The sequence below is a fragment of the Megalobrama amblycephala genome, linkage group LG4 (genome assembly GCF_018812025.1).
Source record: "Megalobrama amblycephala isolate DHTTF-2021 linkage group LG4, ASM1881202v1, whole genome shotgun sequence".
NCBI classification, from domain to species: Eukaryota; Metazoa; Chordata; class Actinopteri; order Cypriniformes; family Xenocyprididae; genus Megalobrama; species Megalobrama amblycephala.
The window spans coordinates 14,650,974-14,674,847 of record NC_063047.1 but is presented as its reverse complement, the minus strand read 5'-3'; the positions used below and the strand labels follow the sequence as shown (position 1 = coordinate 14,674,847).

General features: G+C 37.0%; 2 protein-coding genes across 4 annotated transcripts; one reads left to right on the top strand and one right to left on the bottom strand.

Moving 5' to 3' along the window:
* Positions 1-895: 895 nt before the first annotated feature.
* Positions 896-10,044, bottom strand: ube2g1a (ubiquitin-conjugating enzyme E2G 1a (UBC7 homolog, yeast)). The gene is made up of 6 exons (XM_048187795.1): positions 9,858-10,044; positions 6,494-6,596; positions 5,621-5,718; positions 4,500-4,678; positions 4,229-4,352; positions 896-2,418 (listed from the first exon to the last, which is right to left on the bottom strand). Exons 1-5 carry the CDS (start codon positions 9,901-9,903, stop codon positions 4,266-4,268), a joined length of 513 nt encoding a protein of 170 aa, XP_048043752.1. The 5' UTR covers positions 9,904-10,044; the 3' UTR covers positions 896-2,418; positions 4,229-4,265.
* A 9-nt stretch (positions 10,045-10,053) lies between these two features.
* spns3 (spinster homolog 3 (Drosophila)) lies at positions 10,054-23,423 on the top strand. Of its 3 annotated transcripts, none has more exons than XM_048187790.1 (14): positions 10,054-10,181; positions 11,116-11,518; positions 13,418-13,667; positions 13,760-13,825; positions 14,637-14,773; positions 14,945-15,096; positions 17,043-17,109; positions 17,712-17,854; positions 18,251-18,403; positions 18,794-18,983; positions 19,206-19,271; positions 19,575-19,673; positions 19,948-20,119; positions 22,702-23,423. In XM_048187790.1, the coding sequence occupies exons 3-14, from the start codon at positions 13,460-13,462 to the stop codon at positions 22,779-22,781; spliced, it is 1,533 nt and encodes a 510-aa protein (XP_048043747.1). In that variant the 5' UTR covers positions 10,054-10,181; positions 11,116-11,518; positions 13,418-13,459; the 3' UTR covers positions 22,782-23,423. The 3 variants fall into 3 exon arrangements, with proteins under 3 accessions (XP_048043747.1, XP_048043748.1, XP_048043749.1); XM_048187791.1 differs by having other exon boundaries at positions 19,948-20,120; positions 22,715-23,423; XM_048187792.1 differs by lacking the exons at positions 10,054-10,181; positions 11,116-11,518; positions 13,418-13,667 and having other exon boundaries at positions 13,754-13,825; positions 14,650-14,773.
* Positions 23,424-23,874: the final 451 nt, after the last annotated feature.

The window sequence follows — 23,874 nt, the reverse complement described above, 5'->3', positions numbered from 1 at the left end:
TGACTGACCCAAAGATACATTACGTTTGTAAAGTGCACTATGAATGACAGATTAAAAAAAAAATAATAATACTCAAGTCTGTGTACCAAGGCAACTAACTGTACATGGGGTCTTTATTATTCAGTCTAATTAAGTTTAATTCAGACGAATAGCTTATGTGTTCCTCAAGACTGTTCCAGATATATTAGAGATAAGGAATTACATTTAGATAAATGTCCTCTTTGACGTGGATCCTCAAACCCTTTCTAAAAATAGGACCTAGTCTGTTATATAAAAGTCTCAGTGGACCTAAATGGCACCTTGAGCATGTTATCTGTTGCACATTCAACTGCACATTTTGTTAAAATTCAATTGTCCTTATGATGGTCAATCAATATTTCCTATTGACCTAACCAGTGTTGTTATTGTTAGCAAACACAAAAACTATTACCATTGTTTTCAGTAATTGAAATTAAGTGAACTGAAATAATATTAATATATGAAAGACTTGAGGGAATATTTGTAATTTTCTTTTACTAACTGAAATAAGTTTAAGCACTAAAATTATTATAACTTAATAAAATACAATTGAGGCTATGTAGAAATATAACAAAACACATGAAACTACTAATTTAAACTAAAATTAAATAACACTAAATAAAAAAATATATCCAAATAAGGCAAATTCAAAATAAAATACTATAATAGTATATAAATACTAAAAATCACCCTACAGAACAATAGATACACTTTTTACCCAGTGGTTTATATAAAACTGCCATGTTCTGATAAGAATAATTTTAATAAAAAGCAAATACATTTGTAGTTATGCTGGTATTGATGAATGGATTAGTGTTAAAACACTCATATTTGTGGTAACACTTTGAACTGAACACAGATAGCACACTCAAACAAGTATTGGAAAAAAATTATATTTTAGAAGAACTCACTAGAGGTGACAATTTCCATAACATGAAAAATATACATCGGTATTTTGTCTTTGTACATTAGGCAAAAGAACTGCAGTAGTCTGTCAGAGCCAGAATAAAATTAACCAGAGAATTAAAGATTGTGGGAGGAGAGAGAGTGGGATACAGGCATGCATGCACACACACACACACACACACACACACACACACACACACACAAACCTCTGCATAACACTTATGCTCAATCGCCCTTAAACACGTACGTACACACAAACACACACACCTCATCTGAAATCCCAGAAATGGTTTGCAAGAAATCTACATTTAAAGCATGGCTAGAAACCTATCAAAGAAACCACACAAAAGAGGTCAAGCATGGGAAAAAAAAAACTGCTCTGATACAAGGGAGAATCTTTACTAGAAATCTTATATGAATATCCAATTTTAAGATGTCCGCACAAAGTGGGCAAAGCAGTTATTGCTACACCAAAATAATTCAGAATGCTGGTACAAGGGTTATGGGGGGAAAAAACCTTACACATTCACACAAGCTTGAGAGGATGTTGAGCAGTTCTTAAACATGTTCCTCCCTTTAGCTCCTGTTTGATGCAGGGCATGTAACAAGCCAAGCGATTTAAATTGGAGGCACTTTTGAAAACAAAAGAGAACTTAAAACATGCAGGAAAAAAAGAAAATCACATCTGATGGGTTTCCTTGCCAATGCCTCCCCGCCTCAAAAGGACAAAATGAAAAAAGATGAGAATCTGACACTCAGAATGTAGTCATCCTTTCAGCCAAAGTAAGAGCGCCCCCCCCCCCCCCCCCCAATCTAAAAACCAAATCAGAGAAATACCTTCATGACCCCTAATTAATAAGAAAATGACGTGCTTTACAGCTATTTTTACCTGAAGTGTCTCGAGTGAGAAAGCCGTCCAACATGACGAGCATGCTTTGAATCGTAATGATAGCTTACCCCTACCTTCCCCACCCTAAAACTGGATTGAGTTTGAGGCGGGTGACAGGCGGGTACGTGAGGCCGCTCGCACCTGTAACAGATCTGATGCACACTAAGAGATGTGAGGCAGCAGGAGGAGGAGGAGGGTAGGAGATGAACTATACTCTTCAAGAACTGTACATGATGTCACACTCTAACTACAGAATTGCTATTTTATTTGGTACTAAGTCTTGCTGGATGGATAGGAACAAGTTATTATATATTATCCGGTTTTTATGTCTGTGCTATGTACACATCTTTACAATCTCTTCCTGAAAAGTTGTATCAGTTCATAGACTTGGAAAAAAGGAAAAAAGCGTAATTGTTTGTGAGTTTTTTTTTCTCTTTTTTGTTGGCACTTGCTTGGCGTGTTCTGTCAGCATCTGTGATGGCCTTTATGTTCTATTGGAGCCTATTAATGCCAGTCTGTTACTGCCAACATTCAATGAAAACCAGTCCAGCAATAGGGTGGTAGAGTGCAAGAAAACAGTGCCATGTTGTTTCTCAACTGGAGACCTGTGAAAAACACAAAATGAGATATGAGACTAGAGATATTTCAACAAATTTCAGAACATAATCACCAACCAAATGTCAGACTAACAAGACCTTTAGCATATAAAGCCTTCAACAGTTAATTTTGTCAAAACAAGTGATATAGTTCAGTAATCTCAATCTTTTGAAACTTACTTTAAACACACCACAGTTCAAAAGTTTGGGGTTAGCACCTTTTTTTTTTTTAACTGTATACAGTAAAGATGCACTACATTGATCAAAAGTGACAGTATATCAATATTACAAAAAATTGAGCAGCAAATCAGCATATTAGAATGATTTTTTGAAGGATCACGTGACACTAAAGACTGAAGTAATTATGCTGAAAATACAGCTTTGCCAACATAAGAATAAATTACATTAAAGGTGCAATATGTAAGATTTTCTGTTTGCTAGAGGCCTATTCAAAACAAAAGCTTAGCTTGATGACGCCAAGTTTGAGCACGGAATCTTGGGACATGTGATCTTCACATCACAGCCAGGGGAAATAATCGGGATAGGACTCGGGAAGAAATAATGATCATGGATGCGATTATTAATGTTACTGTAGTATGAAGCAGAGCAGGACCGAGTGTTGTGGGAGCTGAACGAGGCCGCTGGAGTGATTGCGCAACACACGCCTCACGAGCAGCGGAACTTCTATTATGCCACAGTAGCTGGCCCTGCTTCCGCTTTTCTGGTCATGAGTATGAGGTAACGCAGCTCTGTTTATCATATTAGATACATTTGAGTGTGTTGAAAATGATGTTATAACGTTACTCTTTGCGTTCGCTCAGTGGCTGCTGTAAGACACTTGTTGCACACTGTAGTAAGCTAGATCGATTTTAGAATATATTAAATGCTGGATGGCTTGTGTTGATAAATGGCTTGTAATTAATTTTAAAACTTATTATATGATGGAGAAAATGCTGTATTACTGTTACTAAAAGTAAAGCTGCATCTGATTATTTTGTGAAGTAGCTAACATAGCATAGTGTTTTTCTCTGCTTACCATGCCTCACAGTACTCACAAAAAACAAAACAAAACAAAAAAAAAAAAAAAAAAATTCTTACATATTGCACCTTTAAAACAGTTATTTTAAATTGTAATAATATTTCACAATATTACCATTTTACCATTTTTGATCAAATAAATGTAGCCTTGGTGAGTATGGATACAGTTTCAAGGGAATCGACCACTGTGAAAAACAAGGGGGAAACCATCTGAAATGCTCTGAACTAAAGGGTCTATAGGTTACCTATGAGAGGCTAAGCAGAAAAAAGAGCTACCTAATAATCTTTAGCACTGAACCTCCATTTTAAACAAGCCTTGTGAACCTGTTCTAACAGGTTAGCCCACAACATTACTATGATAAAACACTAATCTGACTAATAAAAGCCCTATTTCGAAGGGGATTAGTTCTGTATGGGATAGTGACGCAACATTAGAATTGTGTGATTTTAACCCTGTACAAATCAGCAGTGAGCAATATTTTCCTGACTTTTTAATGTGCTGCGCATTCATGTGCGGATGTTAAAGCATGTTTAGAATTTATTATTCAAAAAAAATAGTCACAGGTAAAAACAGACCTGTGTAAATCAACATGCTAATAAAAAGCCAGTCATCTGAGGGATAGCTTTAAAACTTTGAATAATTCCCTGCATCATCTGGCTCTGTGCTTGTGAGTTTTCAATTAGTCAGTCAAGATGGGAGAACTAAAAAAAAATAAATAAATAAAAAAAATCACCACAAGACATTGGCGGTAAAACAAGACAGTAAAAGTATTTTGCTTACCCTGAAAATAGTGAAGCTACAAGCTGCTAGATGAATTTCACTCAAAGGCAGTCTCTTGGCTTTTTCTTACACAGCGGGCAACTTTTCTTTTGAATTCACCATGTCTGTCTTCCCTCCACTCTTTCTGAAATATTAAATAGATGAAAATAAATAAATGCATAAATACACACATTTATCTAATTTATCTCTGAAGTGAAGAAAAGTACAGCTGCATCACATTCAGCTAACATAAATACAATGGAAGGTGAAGCATATATTATTTATTGCTTACTGCTGCATCAACATTGGCAGGGGAATCTCCATTGGGGTCAGCTAGCATAGAGATGACGCTAATCATGATGGTCTCTACGGTGTGGATGGGGAGCCAACGCTCTTCTGGTTTCTCATAGCCATATTTATCCTCCCCCGGTTCGTGCAATATCGAAATACAAACATCACCATTCTTGTCAACTGCAAACACAATACAGAGACAAGACATGAGGGTGGATGTAAGTTATTCCAGTCTTACACAGTTATGAAAATACCCATAATAACCATTTTTTCTGTTGCTAATCATTATATCATCAATATAATAGATAAATATGGTTGCTGAAATAATTATTAAATTAACAAAATAAACAGGGAATGGGAAGATGTTTAAAGGTTTTCTCTATAATTTTTCCTTCATTAAACTACACAAAAGAATATTACTTCTGAAAAATGTTTAAAATTATGTACATTCACATGAGAAACCTCCTGTCATATCAATAGAATAATAAATGCATTTTATGAGAGTGATTTATTTTTTCTCCTAATGGGAGCAGACAAGATTAGATCTCAAGGCCAGTCAAAAATATGCACAATGGTAGGTAAGCCCTGTTATTAGACATTTTTCTTGTGGAATAAAATAGTCACATTCTGAATTAGCAACTGAAAGCATTTGCATTTCACAATGCTAGGTGTCAGTGTAAGTGCAATACAGCTTCGTTGTTAGCCCAAGTGGTGCTCACTGCAGAGCCAAATGACCTCCAGCTCTACCTCTCTGGACGTCATGGCTTGAGTTTGACCTAGTCCAGCGCCACCTCTGTGGGTCTAATGGGTGGAGGGATTGAGTTATGGGTAGGTTTAGGGTGTGGATGAACCTTCTAGCTTCATCCATTACGCCCAAATTAGATCCAGAGAAAGGGAGCTGAACTCCACTCTCCACCCATGGCTCTGCAGTGAGCAGGCTTCTCTATCAGCCAGAGAAAAATTACTGAGTGCAACTTGAATAACGGGTGTTTAAATTCTGTGGGAATCTGCAAACAACAAATCTCACAAAACTTGCTTCAGCTAAGAGTCTGTTTTACAGCATTAAATACAAGCGTTGCTGATGAATACTGCTCAGAAAAAATGTGAAAGACCCACACTTACCATTTGGATGCCATATTTCTGTTATGAACTTCATTTTAGGAGGCCTGAGAGGATAGTCTTTGGGAAATGTAAGATGGGCTTTAAAGACACCACCCTCACTGTAAACAGAAAAAAACATAACAGGCTTAAAGTGCTATTCACAACAATATTGTGGTGGTACATTCTTTGCAATGTATTAAAATATTCTGCAACTGCTTAAACTGTGCCAGCTAGGACTCCCCTATGGCACCACAAAAACATATGTGCGTGTGTGTGTGTGTGTATATAAATACATATTCTTCTTCATAAAAAAAAACAAAAACAAAAAAACAACAACAACCAGGCTGTCATTTTGTCATAGTTCACACAAAAATTAAAATTCTGTCATCATTTTCTCACCCTCATGCCTGTTTGACTTTAGGGCTGTCAAACGATTAATCGCATACAAAATAAAAGTTTGAGTTTGCATAATATATGTGTGAGTAATGTGTGTAAATAATATGTATATATAAATACACACAAATAAATGTATATATTTAAGAGAAATGTTATTTATGTACAAAAAAAAAATGTATTTCTATATTATATAAATTATATAAAAATATAAATACATATACTTGTAAATATTTCTCAAATATATACATGGATGTGTTTGTATTTATATATACATAATAATTACACACAGTACATCCACATATATTAGGCAAACTCAAACTTTTATTTTGTATGCGATTAATCGTTTGACAGCCCCATTTGACTTTCTTCCAAGCAACACAAAATTTACATTTTCAATAACTGTACTGCTCGCTCTTTGTTTGTATGTGACATTTTTGATTTTCATATGTTAGTAAATAATTGTCACATGGTATTTCATAAGACAACAAAAAGACTTACTAGAGTGTATCAGGAGGACCGATTATAAGCACTTCCCATCTGTAGAGGTCATTATCATCTATCAAACCGGCTGAGAAACCTTCCACAGGATTTTTATTCAGTTCTGTCAGGAAGAGAAAACATGAAGATACTGATTAGCTATTTTATATGAAAGAAGAAAAAGTATATGTGGTATTTCAGGCCACCAGGTGCATTTGTGCTTACACATGGGTGTTGATAGTAGGACCTACACAGTTACAACACCAAAACTGTTTTCACATCTGGGGAGCATTTTAGACAAGAAATGAGCAATTTGCCTGTTTGTTATCAGATCAACTGACTGAGCCTCGAGCCAAAGAACGTCGGTCTGTTGGTGCCTGTGGTCTCAGACGCTCTGTCTGAACTTCTGTGTTCTTACAAGAGAGAGCAAAACAAAATCACTGTAGGTTGGGGAATGACCACCTTGTTGACAAAAACAAGTTGACAGTTGGGTAATCCAGTCATATGGATGTGTCATTTTTATGAGCACATGAATCACTAAGACAGTCTGGTACTAAGCGTCTCTACACAGCAGGACAAGACACAGTCTTTTACTACCATTTGACTCTTATTAAATGACTCAAATCACATTTACAACAAACCTATGCTCTCAATGTTACAGCACTGATTCATGTTTTGAATTCACACAAAGGATGATTTTAAAGGGTTAGTTCACCCAAAAATGAAAATTACGTCATTTATTACTCACCCTCATGTCGTTCTACACCCGTAAGACCTTCGTTCATCTTTGGAACATAAATTAAGATATTTTTGATGAAATCTGATCAGTGAGGCCTGGTACTTCCTCCCTCAAGATCCATAAAGGTAATAAAAACATATTTAAATCAGTTCATGTGAGTACAGTGATTCAATCTTAATATTATAAAGCGATGAGAATATGTTTTGTGCACCAAAAAAAAAAAAAAAAAAAAAAAAAGAAAAGAAAAAGAAATAACGACTTTTTAACAATATCTAGTGATGGTCGATTTCAAAACACTGCTTCATGAAGCTTCAGAGCTTTACTAACTGAATCAGTGCTTCAGAGCACGAAAGTCACATGATTTCACCAGTATGACGGTTTGACGCGTGATCCGAATCAATCAAACGACATAAAAGATTTGTAACGCTCCGAAGCAGTGTTTTGAAATCGGCCATCACTAGATATTGTTAAGTCATTATTTTGTTTTTTTGGTGCACAAAAAATATTGATTAGGGCTGGGCGATATATCGCATGCGATATATCGCCCAGCCCTAATATTGATTGAACCACATGAATTGATTTAAATATGTTTTTAGTACCTTTATGGATCTTGAGAGAGGAAGTACCATTGCTGGCGACACAGGCCTCGCTGAGCCATCGGATTTCATCAAAAATATCTTAATTTGTGTTCCGAAGATAAACTAAGGTCTTACGGTGTAGAACGACATGAGGGCGAGTAATAAATTACAATATTTTCACTTTTGGGTGAACTAACCCTTTAAATCTATGACAATAGTTATGTCCGCACCAGTTATAACGATACAGGCAATGAGAAACAATACCATTTTTTCCAGTTGATGATTGATAAAAACATTGACAGCCAATCAGAATCCACCCGAATTTAAAGAGCTCGAGCATTTAAAGCGGCAGGCGACATAACTGCTGCAGGTGCTTATAATAAACACAATGCTATTGTGCATTGGTGTGGACACTAAAGGTGATGATACACGGGGAACATTTTTGAGCAATGTTGCTAGGCAATGTCGCCGAGTGATGTTGCTTGGGCACTTTCCCATTGAGAATGAGCAACAAATTTCGATCTAAAGTATCCAGATAGAAATTTGTTGCCTATTCTCAATGGGAAAGTGCCCAAGCATCATCGCTCAGAGACATTGCCCAGCAACGTTGCTCAAAAAGTGTATCATCACCTTAATATAGTTAGTTCAATATAGTTATTCATTTATAGTTATTATTCTTGGTGTAAACAGGGCTTAATGCTCTACATATGCAGTTAAGATCTCACAAGTCCCATGTTTTCCTGGCCCGTATCTTTACAGTCCAGCATAAATGTATGTTGTGAAGATTTTGATCCCACAGAGGGTTCACCGAGTTTAGAACAAGGTTGATGAGTTCACCATACTGGTCCTGTTGAAAGGACACAACCAAAACAGTCCTGATCCCCTGAACTAGTCAATCAGCCGCAGAACCTGACGCCATGACAGGCCCGGGGTGCCACTCACCCTGTCGACCCTTGGAAAGAAATAGGCAAGTTGCCTCTATGCTTGTGTAAGATGAGTAATTTGGGGGGATGGGGTTGCTTGTGCTGTCTATGTTGCAAAGAGACAGCTGTCAGATCTAACATTTTTAACTTGATCTGATGTGTTCATCATGTTTAAACCGAGAACTCATGTAATCTGCTTAGTTTGACCCTTTTACAACTAATTCACTTCACTGGCTGCACTGCGCAAATGGGGCCCAGAGGAGAAATCCTCCTCTGGCTTGAGCTTAGTAAAGCTGACACTCACGGATCATGTTGCTCAGTGTGTGTCCTGGACAAAGAGCAGGAGAAACAAACTAGTAACGACTCTTGTAACAGCTAATTTCGTATATAACCAAACAATAAAAAAGCAAGTTGTGTGTTAATCACGTATGTACATGTATTATGACAGTACAGTCGGACAGGGGGTCTCTAGTTGTCTCTGTACCGGTGAGCTGGTGTTCAAACAGCAACCATCAATTTGTTAGCTTAGCCTATTAGCCAGCCTAGAAAAACAAAGGGATTTGATCGCCCCACTGCGGAGACATGGCACACAATGTACAGCTTATAAACCTCACCTTTGCGCCTTGTGATAACAGTACTGGTTTGACGGATCACGATAAGATGGTGAACGGAAATGGACCATTGACAGAGTTTCCCAGAGACTATAACCGACGGCTGGTGCTCCTATGTAAACTGCGTGCGGAGTCTGGACACAGATGTCAAAACACGGGCTAGCCGACTGCGAGCGGCCCCGCCGGAGTGATTGCAGACAAAACTGCCTGACACTTATACATTTACATAAGTAAACTGAATAAAAAACCATGTGAATGTATGCGTATTGTTATTTTAATTAAATATTAACGGCTCTCAGATTGATATTCCATCGTAAGTCGTACCAAAATACCTTTTATAAATAACAAAAGACGGTGGAGATAGCCTTTAGCCGGCTATTTTAGCCGCTAACGAATGCTTCATGATAAATGCAGGGCTCGTTAGCAGCTAAACTAGCGGCTAACGGCTAAAACATCCGTCTTGACTGCATTGACAGGCTAAATGTTCACCGGTTTGTTAGCCTGGGCTTTGCCAACAGCCTTGAAAAAAATTACCTGCTAGCTGTCTCCTGAGTAACAGTGCTGACTGGGGCTCCGTCATGTTTTTATAAGTTATATTCTAGGTCGACGGTCGTTCACTTCGTTAAGGAGAAAATATGTTTGAATTTGCTTGCTCGTCTTTCCGTCTCTGCTCTAGTCCCTTTTGCTCAACATTCTGATCCGGTATGCGCATGCGCTCTGCTCTCTATGAGGCCGCGAGGAGAGAACGTTCCTTAAGGGCGGAAGGTTCGCGCATGCCCCAGCATTCACTAACAATTAACAAACAGCGATGGCTTTGAGTGCGATATTATATATGTTAGCACTCCAGTTGTGTTGTTGGTGAGTCTATTGAAGATGTGTTTCCAGTCCAATAATTCACACAGAAGACGATAAAAGAACAACTATCCATGGACATTTTCTAAAGAAAATGTGAATGTAAAATGCTTGCAAGCACCACTAGTAAGAGTTATTTAGCATGTATATATTGGATCTGTCGTTAAGCTTAATGCTCTACTTAGTTTATATTTATGGATTTATTAGGTTACATATTCTTTTTTTTTTTAAGAGCCAGTTTCGGTTAAAAGTTTTTGAAATATTTATAGACAGTACAGTCAGTGTCATTCAACCACTAGGCGACAGTAAAGAGCAATAAAATAAAAAAAAATCTAGTTCAATTTTTATTACAGAATTGTTGGTCGGCATAAAATGTAATATATAATTTAACGAAACCCATCCTGCTTTGTATAATGGTAACCCACATTATTATAATGCATTATTAGTTATAATTACAATGCATACCACCACAACCTGACATCAGTTTATCATTCACTGAAATCAGCAATTTAAAGGTCAAGAAAGATGTGGTGACAGGTCACTGTACACAAGTACATGTGATGATGTGGTCTTACAGGAAACACAGCGTATATCATATTTCATAATATGGTACAATGTATATAAAGTGTCTTTGTATAGAGAAGTTGTTATTTGCAAATGATTTCACAAGAATGAACTTGTGCATCATCGGACAGCAAAATACCACAGCTGAAGTTTCACAATTCTCCTTTGAAGAAACCTTGTGGGAAAAAAGATGAGACTCTGATGCACTATAACTGAATAGAGATTGATTATGGCTTATCTAGGATGATCTATCACTGCAAAAGTATGATTAGTTAACTATATAAAAGCAAGCGTCATAAACCTCACTCATTTGATAGACAATACAAGATTAGGTTTCCATTTGAAGAATTTCCCACTGGTGTTTATTTTCTGGCAGCTCTGTTTTTCAGACCTTTGTCCTGGCGTTCAAACTTCAGAGCATTACTGTGAAACATGAGCCCTGCAGATCTGGGTAACTTCTTTCTGTAAAGCAGAAAGCATGAAGCGAGCATGGAGATGAAAATCTACTGGTTTGTGGTCTATATTGCAACAAGGAGGAACTGTTCTGCTGCGTGTGACCAAAAAAAAAAAAGGGGGTAGGGCTTGATTCTAACTTGATAATCCTGCTGTATCGTGCTGTATACGCAGAGGAATGTATTTCTGTTTCTACAAGTGATATCTCAACGAGCACAGCAAAGAAAGAAAGAGAAAAGGGAAAAAAAGGGCCAGCAAAAAAAGAAGAAGAAGAAAAAGAAGATGGATTAGACTGGCACTGGATATTACAGCACATTGACTGAAGTGTAAGTAACTTAAATTATTGAATTTGCTTAAGATGCTTATATTATTGAAATTGTCAAGGTAAAATGATCTTCTAATGTTCAATTTGCATTTTATGAACCAATTAAAAAAAATGTATACCTGCAAAAACTGACATTTAGCATAACCTCAGTGTCTAAAAGACTGGTTGCAGTTTGAACAATCATATGGCATTGTCTTGTGGTGGTCATACACAGCTAATCACCACAACAGTGGCATTGTTGGCAGTCTGCTAGGAACTCAGTCCTGGCCTGAACTCATCTAATGATATGCATTTGGAAGTATCATCTGTTCAGACTGACACTAAAGGGGAGGGTTTAATCTGTTAAATCTTTCTTCAAACACAATATAACATTATTACTTTAGGTAAAAAGATCATATTGGCCATAAAAGTATAAAAGATAGAAGATGCCCTTCCTGTGGCAAATGTGAGGTTATAAATAGGAATGCTGCATCTAAAATTATGTAAGCATGTGGGTTGAATTGGTGACAAGACAGCTTGATGTGTGCAACTAGTAAGATCACACCTACTTTGAGATAAGTTCCGGTCTACATATTCCATTCTCACAAAATCTAGGTCTCCTCTTTATACAGAAAGACACTTTTTTCTAGTCAGATTTCAAAAGGTATTATTATTAAAAGGTCAAATTTGATTGTGAGATGCTACAGGAAACTAAATTGACTCATTTACGACGTCATGAATGAAATGACAAGTTCCACAGAAATGTTGTGGCAGCCCCTTTAACACTGATGCATTTTATGGTATTTTCACAACGTATTAGAAGGGAATACACTAGAAAACTGTGTTTTTCATCACGGGCTTGGTTTGAGAGTTCCCAGCCCATTTATTCTGTAAGTTCTGCATAAAGTAATGCCACTGTGCTTATTTGTCATTACTAAGTTCTGCTTTTAATTTGACTGGCCACACTAGCATGCTAATAGGTTAGTGACACTGTGCACAAAGGAGTATAAATAGCATCATTGGGTGTAAACATCCTCCAGACATCAACTTTAAACACTTGACTCTACATTCATGCAAAGTCTTTGTGCTAAAGAGGATCTTTTTTCGTCGACTGAGAAACCAAAGACTGTTAGTGAGTTTTTGAAATGAGCGCATGCATAAGAACAACCCCCCTCCTTCACAGCTCATTTTGAGGGAACGCCTCCCAAAACTTGTGCACGAGTATTGGAACATGAGTGTTTACCACCGGCATTCACTGTGTCGTGTTAGTGGATTCATTATGTCAGACTCACCGCAGGTAACTCATAATCTGCAGTTGTTACTCCTGTCTCCTGACAAAAACATTGCATGTGGCGCCTGTAGAGTGTGGAAAGTTACTGGAGCGCGCAGCCGCGCACAGAACGTCATTGTTGTCAAGCCAGTGGGCCAATCGTTTACCTGATGTTTTTAAGGCCCTACCTCGTGCACAGATGATGTATATTAATATTATTCCTTTCAGTGCACCTAATAAATAGTCTTTTATCAGTTAGTAAAGACAGTTTCAAGTAATATTGTAAAAATGTATAAAACAAAACATCCTCTTTAGCACCTTTAACAAGCTCCTTTTCACAAAATACAAGATAAGTTTTCCCATTCCAGCGAAACTACACCAAGTTGTTTGATAAATTATTTATTTCTATACAAGGCATTTGTCACTGGCCTTGTTCATTGAATGCTACTACACTCCAGACCTATGCTTTTCCTTGCTTCCATGGTTACTTCAATCTGAAAACATTGTCCAGTGTCCTCCTGGAATCACATGAAGGCCATGCGAGTTTAATGGCAAAGTTCACAAATCATTTATCAGTGCAAGAGTGCTTGAAAACCACAATGTTGTTGTGACCATCTGTGAAGTGCCTACAAGTCCTTTTCCTTCTTACAGGGGCAAAAAAGGCATTCGTTAGCCATAGAGACAGAGAGCACCATGGCCTCCAACCAACACAAACCAAAAACCCGCTTGAGCCTCCGCTCAAGCTCGACTGTACGTTATGGCTCCATGAGCTCTGAGCAACCAGATAGGAATACATCCTCTGTGCAAACAACCTCCATTTCTCTGGGACGCTCCTATATCGCAGTGGCAGTGCTCTGCTACATCAATCTCCTCAACTATATGGACCGTTATACTATTGCAGGTGAGCACACTCTACCCAAAGCAATAGCAAGTGTGATGGTTAACAGAATGTCACTAGAAATAGTGACAGATGTTGTTCTGGGTCTGTTCCAGGTGTGCTGCTAAGCATCCAGAAGTACTTCGAAATCGCTGACAGCACTTCAGGTCTCCTACAGACAGGTATCAGTTTGAGTTTGTAGTACATTGCACTGACAAAACAGTAAGAAGGAAGAGGACATTGCAGAACTTGATTTTACAAGAGTACGTCCTTGAGATGAACTAACAGGTCTTTTACTGTCATTTTGTAAGTTAGTAACAAGTCTGGTATTAGGCAAAACACAATTTGTAAATGATGCAATCTGTCTCAGAGTTTGCATTACATGAAAGCACCAATAAGTCCAAATAATCTAATCTGACACTGATCTGGTTTGCATTTTCATGCTTACTCAATCTCTATCTGCTCTAATCTCCAAACTGATTGGTTGATTATTCTGCGTACCGACAGTCATTAAAATAATACAAGATTTTATTGTATAATCCATACATGATGTTACACAGAAATAACTATCCTGTGAAAAAAAAAAGGACAAACTTTACAGTTGAAAATGTATTTATTTATATGTATTTATTTTTTTGAAAGAAATAAATACTTTTATTCAGCAAGAATGCATTAAATTGATCAAAAGTGACAGTAAAGACATTTATAATGTTACAAAAGATTTCTTTTTCAAATAAATGCTGTTCTTTTGAACTGTCTATTCATCAAAGAATTCTAAAACAGTACAATGGTTTCCACAAAAATATTAACAACATTGATAATAATACGAAATGTTTCATCACATCACAGGAATAATTACATTTTAATTTATTTTAAATTGTAATAATATTTCACAATATTTCTGTTGACCTTGATGACCATAAGAGATGTCTTTCAAAAGAAAAAAAAATCTTACAGATCCGAAACTTATCTTATGTGTTAACATATTTACAGTTTTTATCTGTAGCTTCATGTTCTTGGCGCCAGTTTTTGGTTACCTTGGAGATCGCTATGACAGGAAGCTTATCATGATCGCTGGGTTGACTGTGTGGATTGTCACAACACTGGGCAGCTCTTTCGTCAAAAAATCGGTACAGTACAAAGTCTTTATGGGGAGTCTGACAACTTTAATGTGTAATTTGTTTAATTTTGTACCTGTACTTTTGAACAATATCTTTATTTTACTATATTTAACAGTAAATAGAACAGAACAATTCAATTTTAAGTTTAATTTTAAGTTACTGTCTTGATTCTCACCACAGGACTTCTGGGTTCTGGTCTTTACGAGGGCCTTGGTTGGGACAGGAGAGGCCAGTTACTCCACCATAGCTCCTACTATCATTGGTGACTTGTTCACTGGCAACCAGAGAACTCTCATGATCTCCTTCTTCTATATCTTCATACCGGTCGGAAGGTGAAGGCTTTACAACAAAACTATATTTAAGAAAGGGATTATAAATATACTTTGATCTGGAGAAGTCGTATAATAATCCTGTATATCGCAATTTATACAATAGTATGTTTTGGTCCTAGAATTTCATTGGCCGAGAGGCATTCTATCAAGTATATCAAGTGCTGATATATACAAACTTTTCACCATTTGTATGACCAGGTCAGCGCAAACTCTACCCTGCAGCTGATTCGAAAGATTTCATTGATCAATACTAACAAACAAAATATTACTAACAATTGCTAACAAAATAAATACTAACCCCTAACCCTACACTACACCTTTAACCAAAGAAATTGGCGGGATTTGCTCTGAACTGATTTTGGGGAGGGAACAATCATGCAACTGATTGTCTATTTGCATATTCAAGACTGACTGTCAATCTATGCTTTAGTAATGGAGATTTTTCTTCAGGTCTTTCTGCAGGTTACATCTTTATGCCAGTAGGGATGACAAGTGACTTTCTTTATGAGTGTGTCATTGACTCATTTATTCAAGTGATTTATTCAGGAGTGACTGTGACTGTCTTATTGAGTCAATCAATCAGCTAGTTTGAAATACTGATTAAAGGGATAGTTCACCCAAAAATGAAAATTTGATGTTTATCTGCTTACCACCAGCGCATCCAAGATGTAGGTGACTTTGTTTCTTCAGTAGAACACAAATTATGATTTTTAACTCCAACCGCTGCCGTCTGTCAGTGGTATAATGCAAGTCAGCGGGAACTTGGACTATAAGAGTAAATAAAACACGACAGACAAATCCAAATTAAACCCTGCGGCTTGTGACGACACATTGATGTCTTAAGACACGAAACGATCGGTTTGTGCGAGAAATCAAACAATATTTATATCATTTTTTACCTCTAATACACCACTATGTCCAACTGCATTCATCACTCGATTCGTGAGGTCTGATCGCGCTCTGACAACGGCAGTAATGTCTCGCGCTCATTGAAGTATATGCGCGAGACATCACTGCCGTTGTCAGAGCGCGATCAGACCTCACGAATCGAGTGATGAATGCAGTTGGACATAGTGGTGGATTTGTCTGTCGTGTTTTATTTACTCTTATAGTCCAAGTTCCCGCTGACTTGCATTATACCACTGACAGACGGCAGCGGTTGGAGTTAAAAATCATCATTTGTGTTCTACTGAAGAAACAAAGACACCTACATCTTGGATGCGCTGGGGGTAAGCAGATAAACATCAAATTTTCATTTTTGGGTGAACTATCCCTTTAACTCAGAAACACAACTACTGTGGTCATGTCTCATTTCAAAGCTTGCGCCCTCTGGAGGTCGCATTTGTCTGTCACATATGTTATTGAGGCTCATTTAAGAAAAATAACCATTACATTGCCAAGTAAGAAGGAAATTACAGTAATTTATGCCTCACAAGGAATAAGTCAATTTTATAATGGTTACTTTTCTGAAATAAGACATCCTCGTTGATATATGTTCCTGACAAATGTGACCTCTGAAGGGTGCAGCCCTGAAGGCACAGCAATAATTCTTGTAGTTTGTTTGGAAATTGCCTCTTGTTTCTTGAACTGCTGTATAAAATCACTACAGTGGGGAAAGTTACTTTTAAAAGTAATGTGTTACAATATTGTGTTACTCCCTAAAAAAAGTATCTGATTGCGGTACTTAATTACATTTAAGTAATGTGGGAGTAAAAAGTTACTTTTGAGTTACTTTTTCTCACCTGGGCTGGGCTTGATTGTTTTTTTTTTTAACAAAAATGCGTTACGTTACTCGAAAAAGTAATCTGATTACGTAACTAACATACTTGTAATGCTTTACCCCCAATGCTGGTGACGGCATATATACAATGTTATATAAATGTTGACAAAACTTTTGTTGAATCTTTTTACTCTAACTGAATATGTTCCTTTGAATTTTCATTTAGTGGTCTAGGATATATTATGGGAGCAACTGTAGCTAATGCAACAGGGGATTGGCGTTGGGCCCTGAGGGTAAGAGAATATTTTGTAAATATATATGGAGAGTTACAATATTGTGCAGAAGCTATGTTATAGCTTTACTGTGTTACATTTAATAATCTGTTAATCTTGTTGATGCAGTCAACTGAAATGTAGCCAGCTATATAAAAGAAGGGCTTTGTACTGCATTGTATTTTAAGGGTCTAATTGGATTTCATTCCTTGGTCTCCTTCTTTATTGCATCTGTTCTCCATTAAAGCTAAAAAAAAGTTAACTTTAAAGAGGAACAGTTTTTAATAAGTTTATATGCTCTTAAACTGGGGGTCCACAGCAGTATTGCAGAGTGTCTGGCAATTATTTGATCTCGAAAATGAAATGCACTAAAAATAATTGCAATATTAAGTCAACTTAAACCAAAGTGGAAGATGCTAAAATGATTTGTTGTTTTTCCCTCTTTGAAATGCATTAAGTAAAAGTATAATTTACAAGATTCTGTACATCAGTAATGATTGTTTTACCGGCTTTGCAATGTAAGCATATATTTGATTAATATAATCAAGACAATTAACTTCCACGTTTATAAAATACAGTTGAGCAAGTTGTCTGAGTGTTTTTTGGGGTTTTTTTGGATATAGATCAGTCCTGCTCTGGGAGGACTGGGTCTGCTGCTCCTGATGTTTCTGATTCCTAATCCTCCTCGTGGAGCCTCGGACACCCAAGGAGGAGCAACAATGGAAAGCACCTCTTACATTGAGGACATCAAGTACCTCCTGAAGAAGTAAGTCACACTGTAGAGACACAAGTTACATTAAATGTGCCTTTTGTTCAATTCAGCATGTGCAATCTTCAAGGTGTTTGTCATGAGTTACTTATCCTCTAGGACAGTGGTTCTCAACTTCCATAGGGTGACTAATTATATAAAAAAAGTAATTAAAATGCTAAAAAAACCTAAATCAAGATGTAAACTCAAATCATATTTTCTTTCCCCTCAGTGTATTATTTTTGTTGGGGAAAAAAACAAACAAGAATATTTTGGGAAATCTATTGTATTGGACAATGGGGGTCTTTCAAGTCAAAAAGGTTGAGAACCACTGCTCTAGGGGTTTTCTCTTATTATTTTATGTAAGCAAATATTACTTTTTTATTGTGTTTTGGATCTGTGCCCTCCTTCCAGTCGGAGTTTTGTCTGGTCGTCTCTTGGCGTGACTGCCATGGCTTTTGTCACTGGGGCTCTGGCCTTCTGGACCCCCACCTTTCTGTCTCGTGCACAGATTACACAGGGTCTCAGGCCACCTTGCAACGAAGAGCCCTGTAACCCTTTAGACAGGTACAGCAAGTCTCTTGCTTTTTGACTTTATATAATTGAACAGATCTTAAAGGAAATCAGTGAGGTTAGCAGTAGACTAATAAAAGTGAGATTAGCCAAAGATTGGTTAAATCATGGCAGAGACTTCTTCTGTGGTAGTGTTCATATCTGCTTGTTCCTTGCTTAGATAACACATAATGTTTACTGCAGCTGTTTTTGCTCATGCAGTCCTGTCAATATCTGATTCAGTATGTTTCTCAGCTTGTTTTGTACCACCAAACTGAGTTGAGAGAGTATTTATCAGTCTGACTGAGACTGGTCTGGTAGGTAGATAATGTCTGGTAAATAATGTTCTGAAACTAAGGCAAAAATTGAATAATATCACACTGTTTCATCTTTCTCTTGTGAAAGTTACATCTTTGGAGCAATCACAGTAGTGACAGGGGTTGTGGGAGTGTTTCTGGGCACCTACATATCAAAGAAGCTGAGAGTCAGATTGCCCAATGCAGATCCTCTCATATGTGCCGTCGGCATGCTCAGCTCCTCCCCCTGCTTTTTCATTGCCATCATCCTGGCGGCCACCAGCATCCCGGCCACATATGTAAGCTGGATTACTTTATGATTCAGTATTTGTGTTAATATTAAAGAAATAGTTCTATTATTAAACCTGTATGACTTTCTTCTGTGGAAAACAACAAGATCATTTAAACTGTTTTTATCCTTTGTACATCATACAAAATCTTTATTTGCTGTTATAGCACCGTGTGATCACCAGTGTGTGATATGCTCTCTAAATAAACTGTATGTTTCTGATGTTTTACAGACATTCATTGCTATCGGAGAGACTTTGCTGTCCCTCAACTGGGCTATTCTGGCGGACATTCTGCTGGTGAGAGATTTACGCTTAAAAAACGTAAAATAAAAATAAAAAAAAAGTGCAGAAATGAAACACACTCTTTTAAATTAGCACAGGGCGAAGAGTGTGTGGAAAAAAACTGCCAAGTGATTCAATAAAGCTAATGGTATAAAAGTAAAATACTATTATGCTTAAATTTAGAAACTTTGATGTTGAAAACAGTGATGTATTGTTTAATTATTTTTATTCATTTTACAGTGTATGATTATTAGATTAAAATTGCTAAAAAAAATGTGTGTAAAAGGCATCTTTTAAATTTGATTCATATTATTTTAGTATGTCGTCGTGCCTACTAGAAGAGCGACAGCTGAGGCTTTACAGATTATGGTCTGTCATCTCCTTGGAGATGCAGGAAGTCCATACCTTATTGGTGCGGTAAGCATATTTTAATCCACAATACTTTTACATTAAATAGCAGTAGGGTCAAAGGCTATATCACTATCCAGAAGTGCTATAAAACACAATTGCACCTTGTGAAACAGTAACTGTTTTGGCATAATTACAATGGCTTTTTACAGTATAATGTAAAAAGTAGTGTATGTGTGTGTGTGTATGTATATATATATATATATATATATATATATATATATATATATATATATATATATATATATATATATATATATATCTTTTTGTGTGTTTTCTTCAGATCTCAGATGCTCTAAAAAACTATAAGCCAGAGTCTCTCAGCTGGAATTTCCGTAGACTGGAATATGGCTTTCTTCTGTGCCCATTCATTGGGGTCTTGGGAGGCTTGTTCTTCCTAATGACATCTCTGTATATCAAAGAGGACAGGAAAGCAGCAGAACTGCTCACTTCAGGTAATAACAGGCTATTGTAATTACAGACTGTCCAAACTGTCTTTTCTTGGTGCCTTCTGATAATGCATGTATGTTCTTGGACATAATCAGCTGATTATAAAGCATTCAATGAATGCAGGACACAAATACAGTAGTAGGCTTATTTGGCGGGGAAAAAACAGTAACAATAATTAATAAAAAGGGGACATGTATTTAAAATATCCAATTAAATGACTGATTAATTGTTGAAAACAAAATCTAGTATGTCAAGCTATTAAATGATTAAATCAATGAAAAGTTTATTTAAATGTGAAAAATTCATTGTAATTTAATTTCGCAAGCTTTGCTGTTGCCATTGCATGTTTTTTCTAAACGCATCTTATGGCATCTACAGTGGGTACGGTTTTCACTCTTTATTATATTGTAGCCATTTCCTAAAATCATTTAAGTTCATTTTTTTTCCTCATTAATGTACACACAGCACCCCATATTGACAGAAAAACACAGAATTGTTGACATTTTTGCAGATTTATTAAAAAAGAAAAACTGAAATATCACATGGTCCTAAGTATTCAGACCCTTTGCTGTGACACTCATATATTTAACTCAGGTGCTGTCCATTTCTTCTGATCATCCTTGAGATGGTTCTACACCTCCATTTGAGTCCAGCTGATTATACTGATTGGACTTGATTAGGAAAGCCACACACCTGTCTATATAAGACCTTACAGCTCACAGTGCATGTCAGAGCAAATGAGAATCATGAGGTCAAAGGAACTGCCTGAAGAGCTCAGAGACAGAATTGTGGCAAGGCACAGATCTGGCCAAGGTTACAAAAAAATTTCTGCTGCACTTAAGGTTCCTAAGAGCACAGTGGCCTCCATAATCCTTAAACGGAAGACGTTTGGGACGACCAGAACCCTTCCTAGAGCTGGCCGCCCAGCCAAATTGAGCTAACGGGGGTGAAGAGCCTTGGTGAGAGAGGTAAAGAACAACCCAATGATCACTGTGGCTGAGCTCCAGAGATGCAGTTGGGAGATGGGAGAAAGTTGTAGAAAGTCAACCATCACTGCAGCCCTCCACCAGTTGGGGCTTTATGGCAGAGTGGCCCGACGGAAGCCTCTCCTTAGTGCAAGACACATGAAAGCCTGCATGGAGTTTGCTAAAAAACACCTGAAGGACTCCAAGATGGTGAGAAATAAGATTCTCTGGTCTGATGAGACCAAGATAGAACTTTTTGTCCTTAATTCTAAGCGGTATGTGTGGAGAAAACTAGGCACTGTTCATCACCTGTCCAATACAGTCCCAACAGTGAAGCATGGTGGTGGCAGCATCATGCTGTGGGGGTGTTTTTCAGCTGCAGGGACAGGACGACTGGTTGCAATCGAGGGAAAGATGAATGCAGCCAAATACAGGGATATCCTGGATGAAAAACTTCTCCAGAGTGCTCAGGACCTCAGACTGGGCCGAAGGTTTACCTTCCAACAAGACAATGACCCTAAGCACACAGCTAAAATAACAAAGGAGTGGCTTCACAACAACTCCGTGACTGTTCTTGAATGGCCCAGCCAGAGCCCTGACTTAAACCCAATTGAGCATCTCTGGAGAGACCTAAAAATGGCTGTCCACCAACGTTTACCATCCAACCTGACAGAACTGGAGAGGATCTGCAAGGAGGAATGGCAGAGGATCCCCAAATCCAGGTGTGAAAAATTTGTTGTATCTTTCCCAAAAAGACTCATGGCTGTATTAGATCAAAAGGGTGCTTCTACTAAATACTGAGCAAAGGGTCTGAATACTTAGGACCATGTGATATTTCAGTTTTTTTTTTTTTTAGTAAATCTGCAAAAATGTCAACGATTCTGTGTTTTTCTGTCAATATGGGGTGCTGTGTGTACATTAATGAGGAGAAAAAATGAACTTAAATGATTTTAGCAAATGGCTGCAATATAGGGGGTCTGAATACTTTCCGTACCCACTGTATTAGCTAACACACTTGGCACAGATAATATCATCTCCTAGCTAGTGACAAAGTTTAAAAGATTACAGTGTGACCAAATCTGTGGACAAACAAGTAATGCGATTTTTACACAAGGCGCAAAGTTGAGTCTGGGACAAAGGCCTAATTTTTATTCATCAAAGTATCCTGACAAAAATATAATGTTTTCCTTATTTCATGGGACAGTGTTTCTTTGTTTTAAGTTTACAAATCATCAAACATTCTGTTTATTTTCAGATTTTAAGTATGAAAATTTACTCTCTCATATCTATAAATAGAGTAAAAACTATTAGCAGTAAACCAGTGTAAGTGAGATTAACCAGAGATATGTTAAACGCCAGTGGTTTCCTCTGTGTTCATATCGGCACATGCACATTCCTTGTTTAGATAGAACAGAAGATACTATTTTCTGCAGCTCTTTCTGTACTTGTCAATATTTCTGTTTTACTGAAGGCCGAACTCACAGTCCAAAGCATCTGTTTTAAAATTTGAAAAGCTGTCACATTTTATGCAGTTTTGAAGCTGGTTTTGGATGTTACTCCATAGCGATACATAAATACATATATTTGAATAATTTCCTTCCTTTCTGTCTTCTTCGATCCAGGACAGGCTCCTGCACAGGCTCCTGCACAGGCTCCTGCGCAGGCTCCTGCACCACCAGAGACATCCACAGAGTCAGTGTGACCTTTCACACACCAACCCAAGACCTTGGATGAGCTTTGCTACATCAAGCAGACACTTGTAAAAGAATATGTGAATGAATGGAGATGAGATATGGACAGATTTTAGAAACTTTTAAAAGACAATGAGCATATGTTTTTACAAACATTGTAACAGAATACGAGTAACGAACAAGTTTACATCACAAGAACACTGGACTGGCATCTTACTAAGAAAACGCATTAGGCTGCATTTTTATGTTTTAAACATTTCATTTTTGAATTAGTCATGACTCACCTATGTGTGAGTGACTTATTGTCTTTCTCGCATATTTTCCATATGGGAAATTAAACTGCCTGCTATGATTTTTTAGATATATATTGGTGTCATTTTTGTCCTGCTTTCTTCTCTCGGCAGCTGTGTGCTACTAATGAGAGCCTCAGGGGAACAAGGGGAGAGAACATCCCCTCCTGGACTAAAACTGAAAGCTTGAAATACTGTATATGCCAAATTAGTCCTTCGTTGTACTTACTGAGACTGGAAATGTGTAGTAAATTAATTGGCCATATTATTATTTTATTGTACTTTTTATTTTTTTGTATCATTTGTCTTTTTTTATTTCTTTTTGTACAAAAAAAAGCTTTTAAATAAATGTATATGCTTTTATTTTTATGCTTTGCCTACAATTTAATTTCCACATACAATTTCCCAAATTCTGTTATACCCTTTAGGAACACTAGGTGGCAGAATATACTCATGTTTAAACCACCAGCGCCTGTTGACTGCAAAACACATTCATGACTCGAACACATGGAGTATTACTAAGCCAAACCATGAATCCATTATTGCTTTTCAATATTTCAACCCTGTTATCAAAATGTAAGATATATCTAAATACAAATTAAAACTGAACTGTGCGATTTAGCAATTTACACCCAACAAACAAAAACATTAAATAAACATCAATTTTTTTTTTTTTTTAAAGGCAAAATGTTTTTGTTTTGTTTTTTACCGTAAAATTCTTACTTGAGTGTAATTTTTTTTAATTTTTTTTTTAAATCATGCGTTAACAGGGTTGCGCACAAATTAATGTAGGACACAGCTAAATGTTTTTTTT

Excerpts from the sequence above, each read along its gene's own strand:
- spns3 (XM_048187790.1), top strand. The coding sequence starts at position 13,460 with ATGGCCTCCAACCAACACAAACCAAAAACCCGCTTGAGCCTCCGCTCA. Across the intron at positions 13,668-13,759 it reads GGACCGTTATACTATTGCAG|GTGTGCTGCTAAGCATCCAG; the intron begins GTGAGCACACTC and ends GGTCTGTTCCAG. Across the intron at positions 17,110-17,711 it reads ATTGGCGTTGGGCCCTGAGG|ATCAGTCCTGCTCTGGGAGG; the intron begins GTAAGAGAATAT and ends TTTTGGATATAG.
- ube2g1a (XM_048187795.1), bottom strand. The coding sequence starts at position 9,903 with ATGACGGAGCCCCAGTCAGCACTGTTACTCAGGAGACAGCTAGCAG. Across the intron at positions 6,597-9,857 it reads ACTCAGGAGACAGCTAGCAG|AACTGAATAAAAATCCTGTG; the intron begins GTAATTTTTTTC and ends TCTTCCTGACAG. Across the intron at positions 4,679-5,620 it reads AGAAATATGGCATCCAAATG|TTGACAAGAATGGTGATGTT; the intron begins GTAAGTGTGGGT and ends TTGTGTTTGCAG.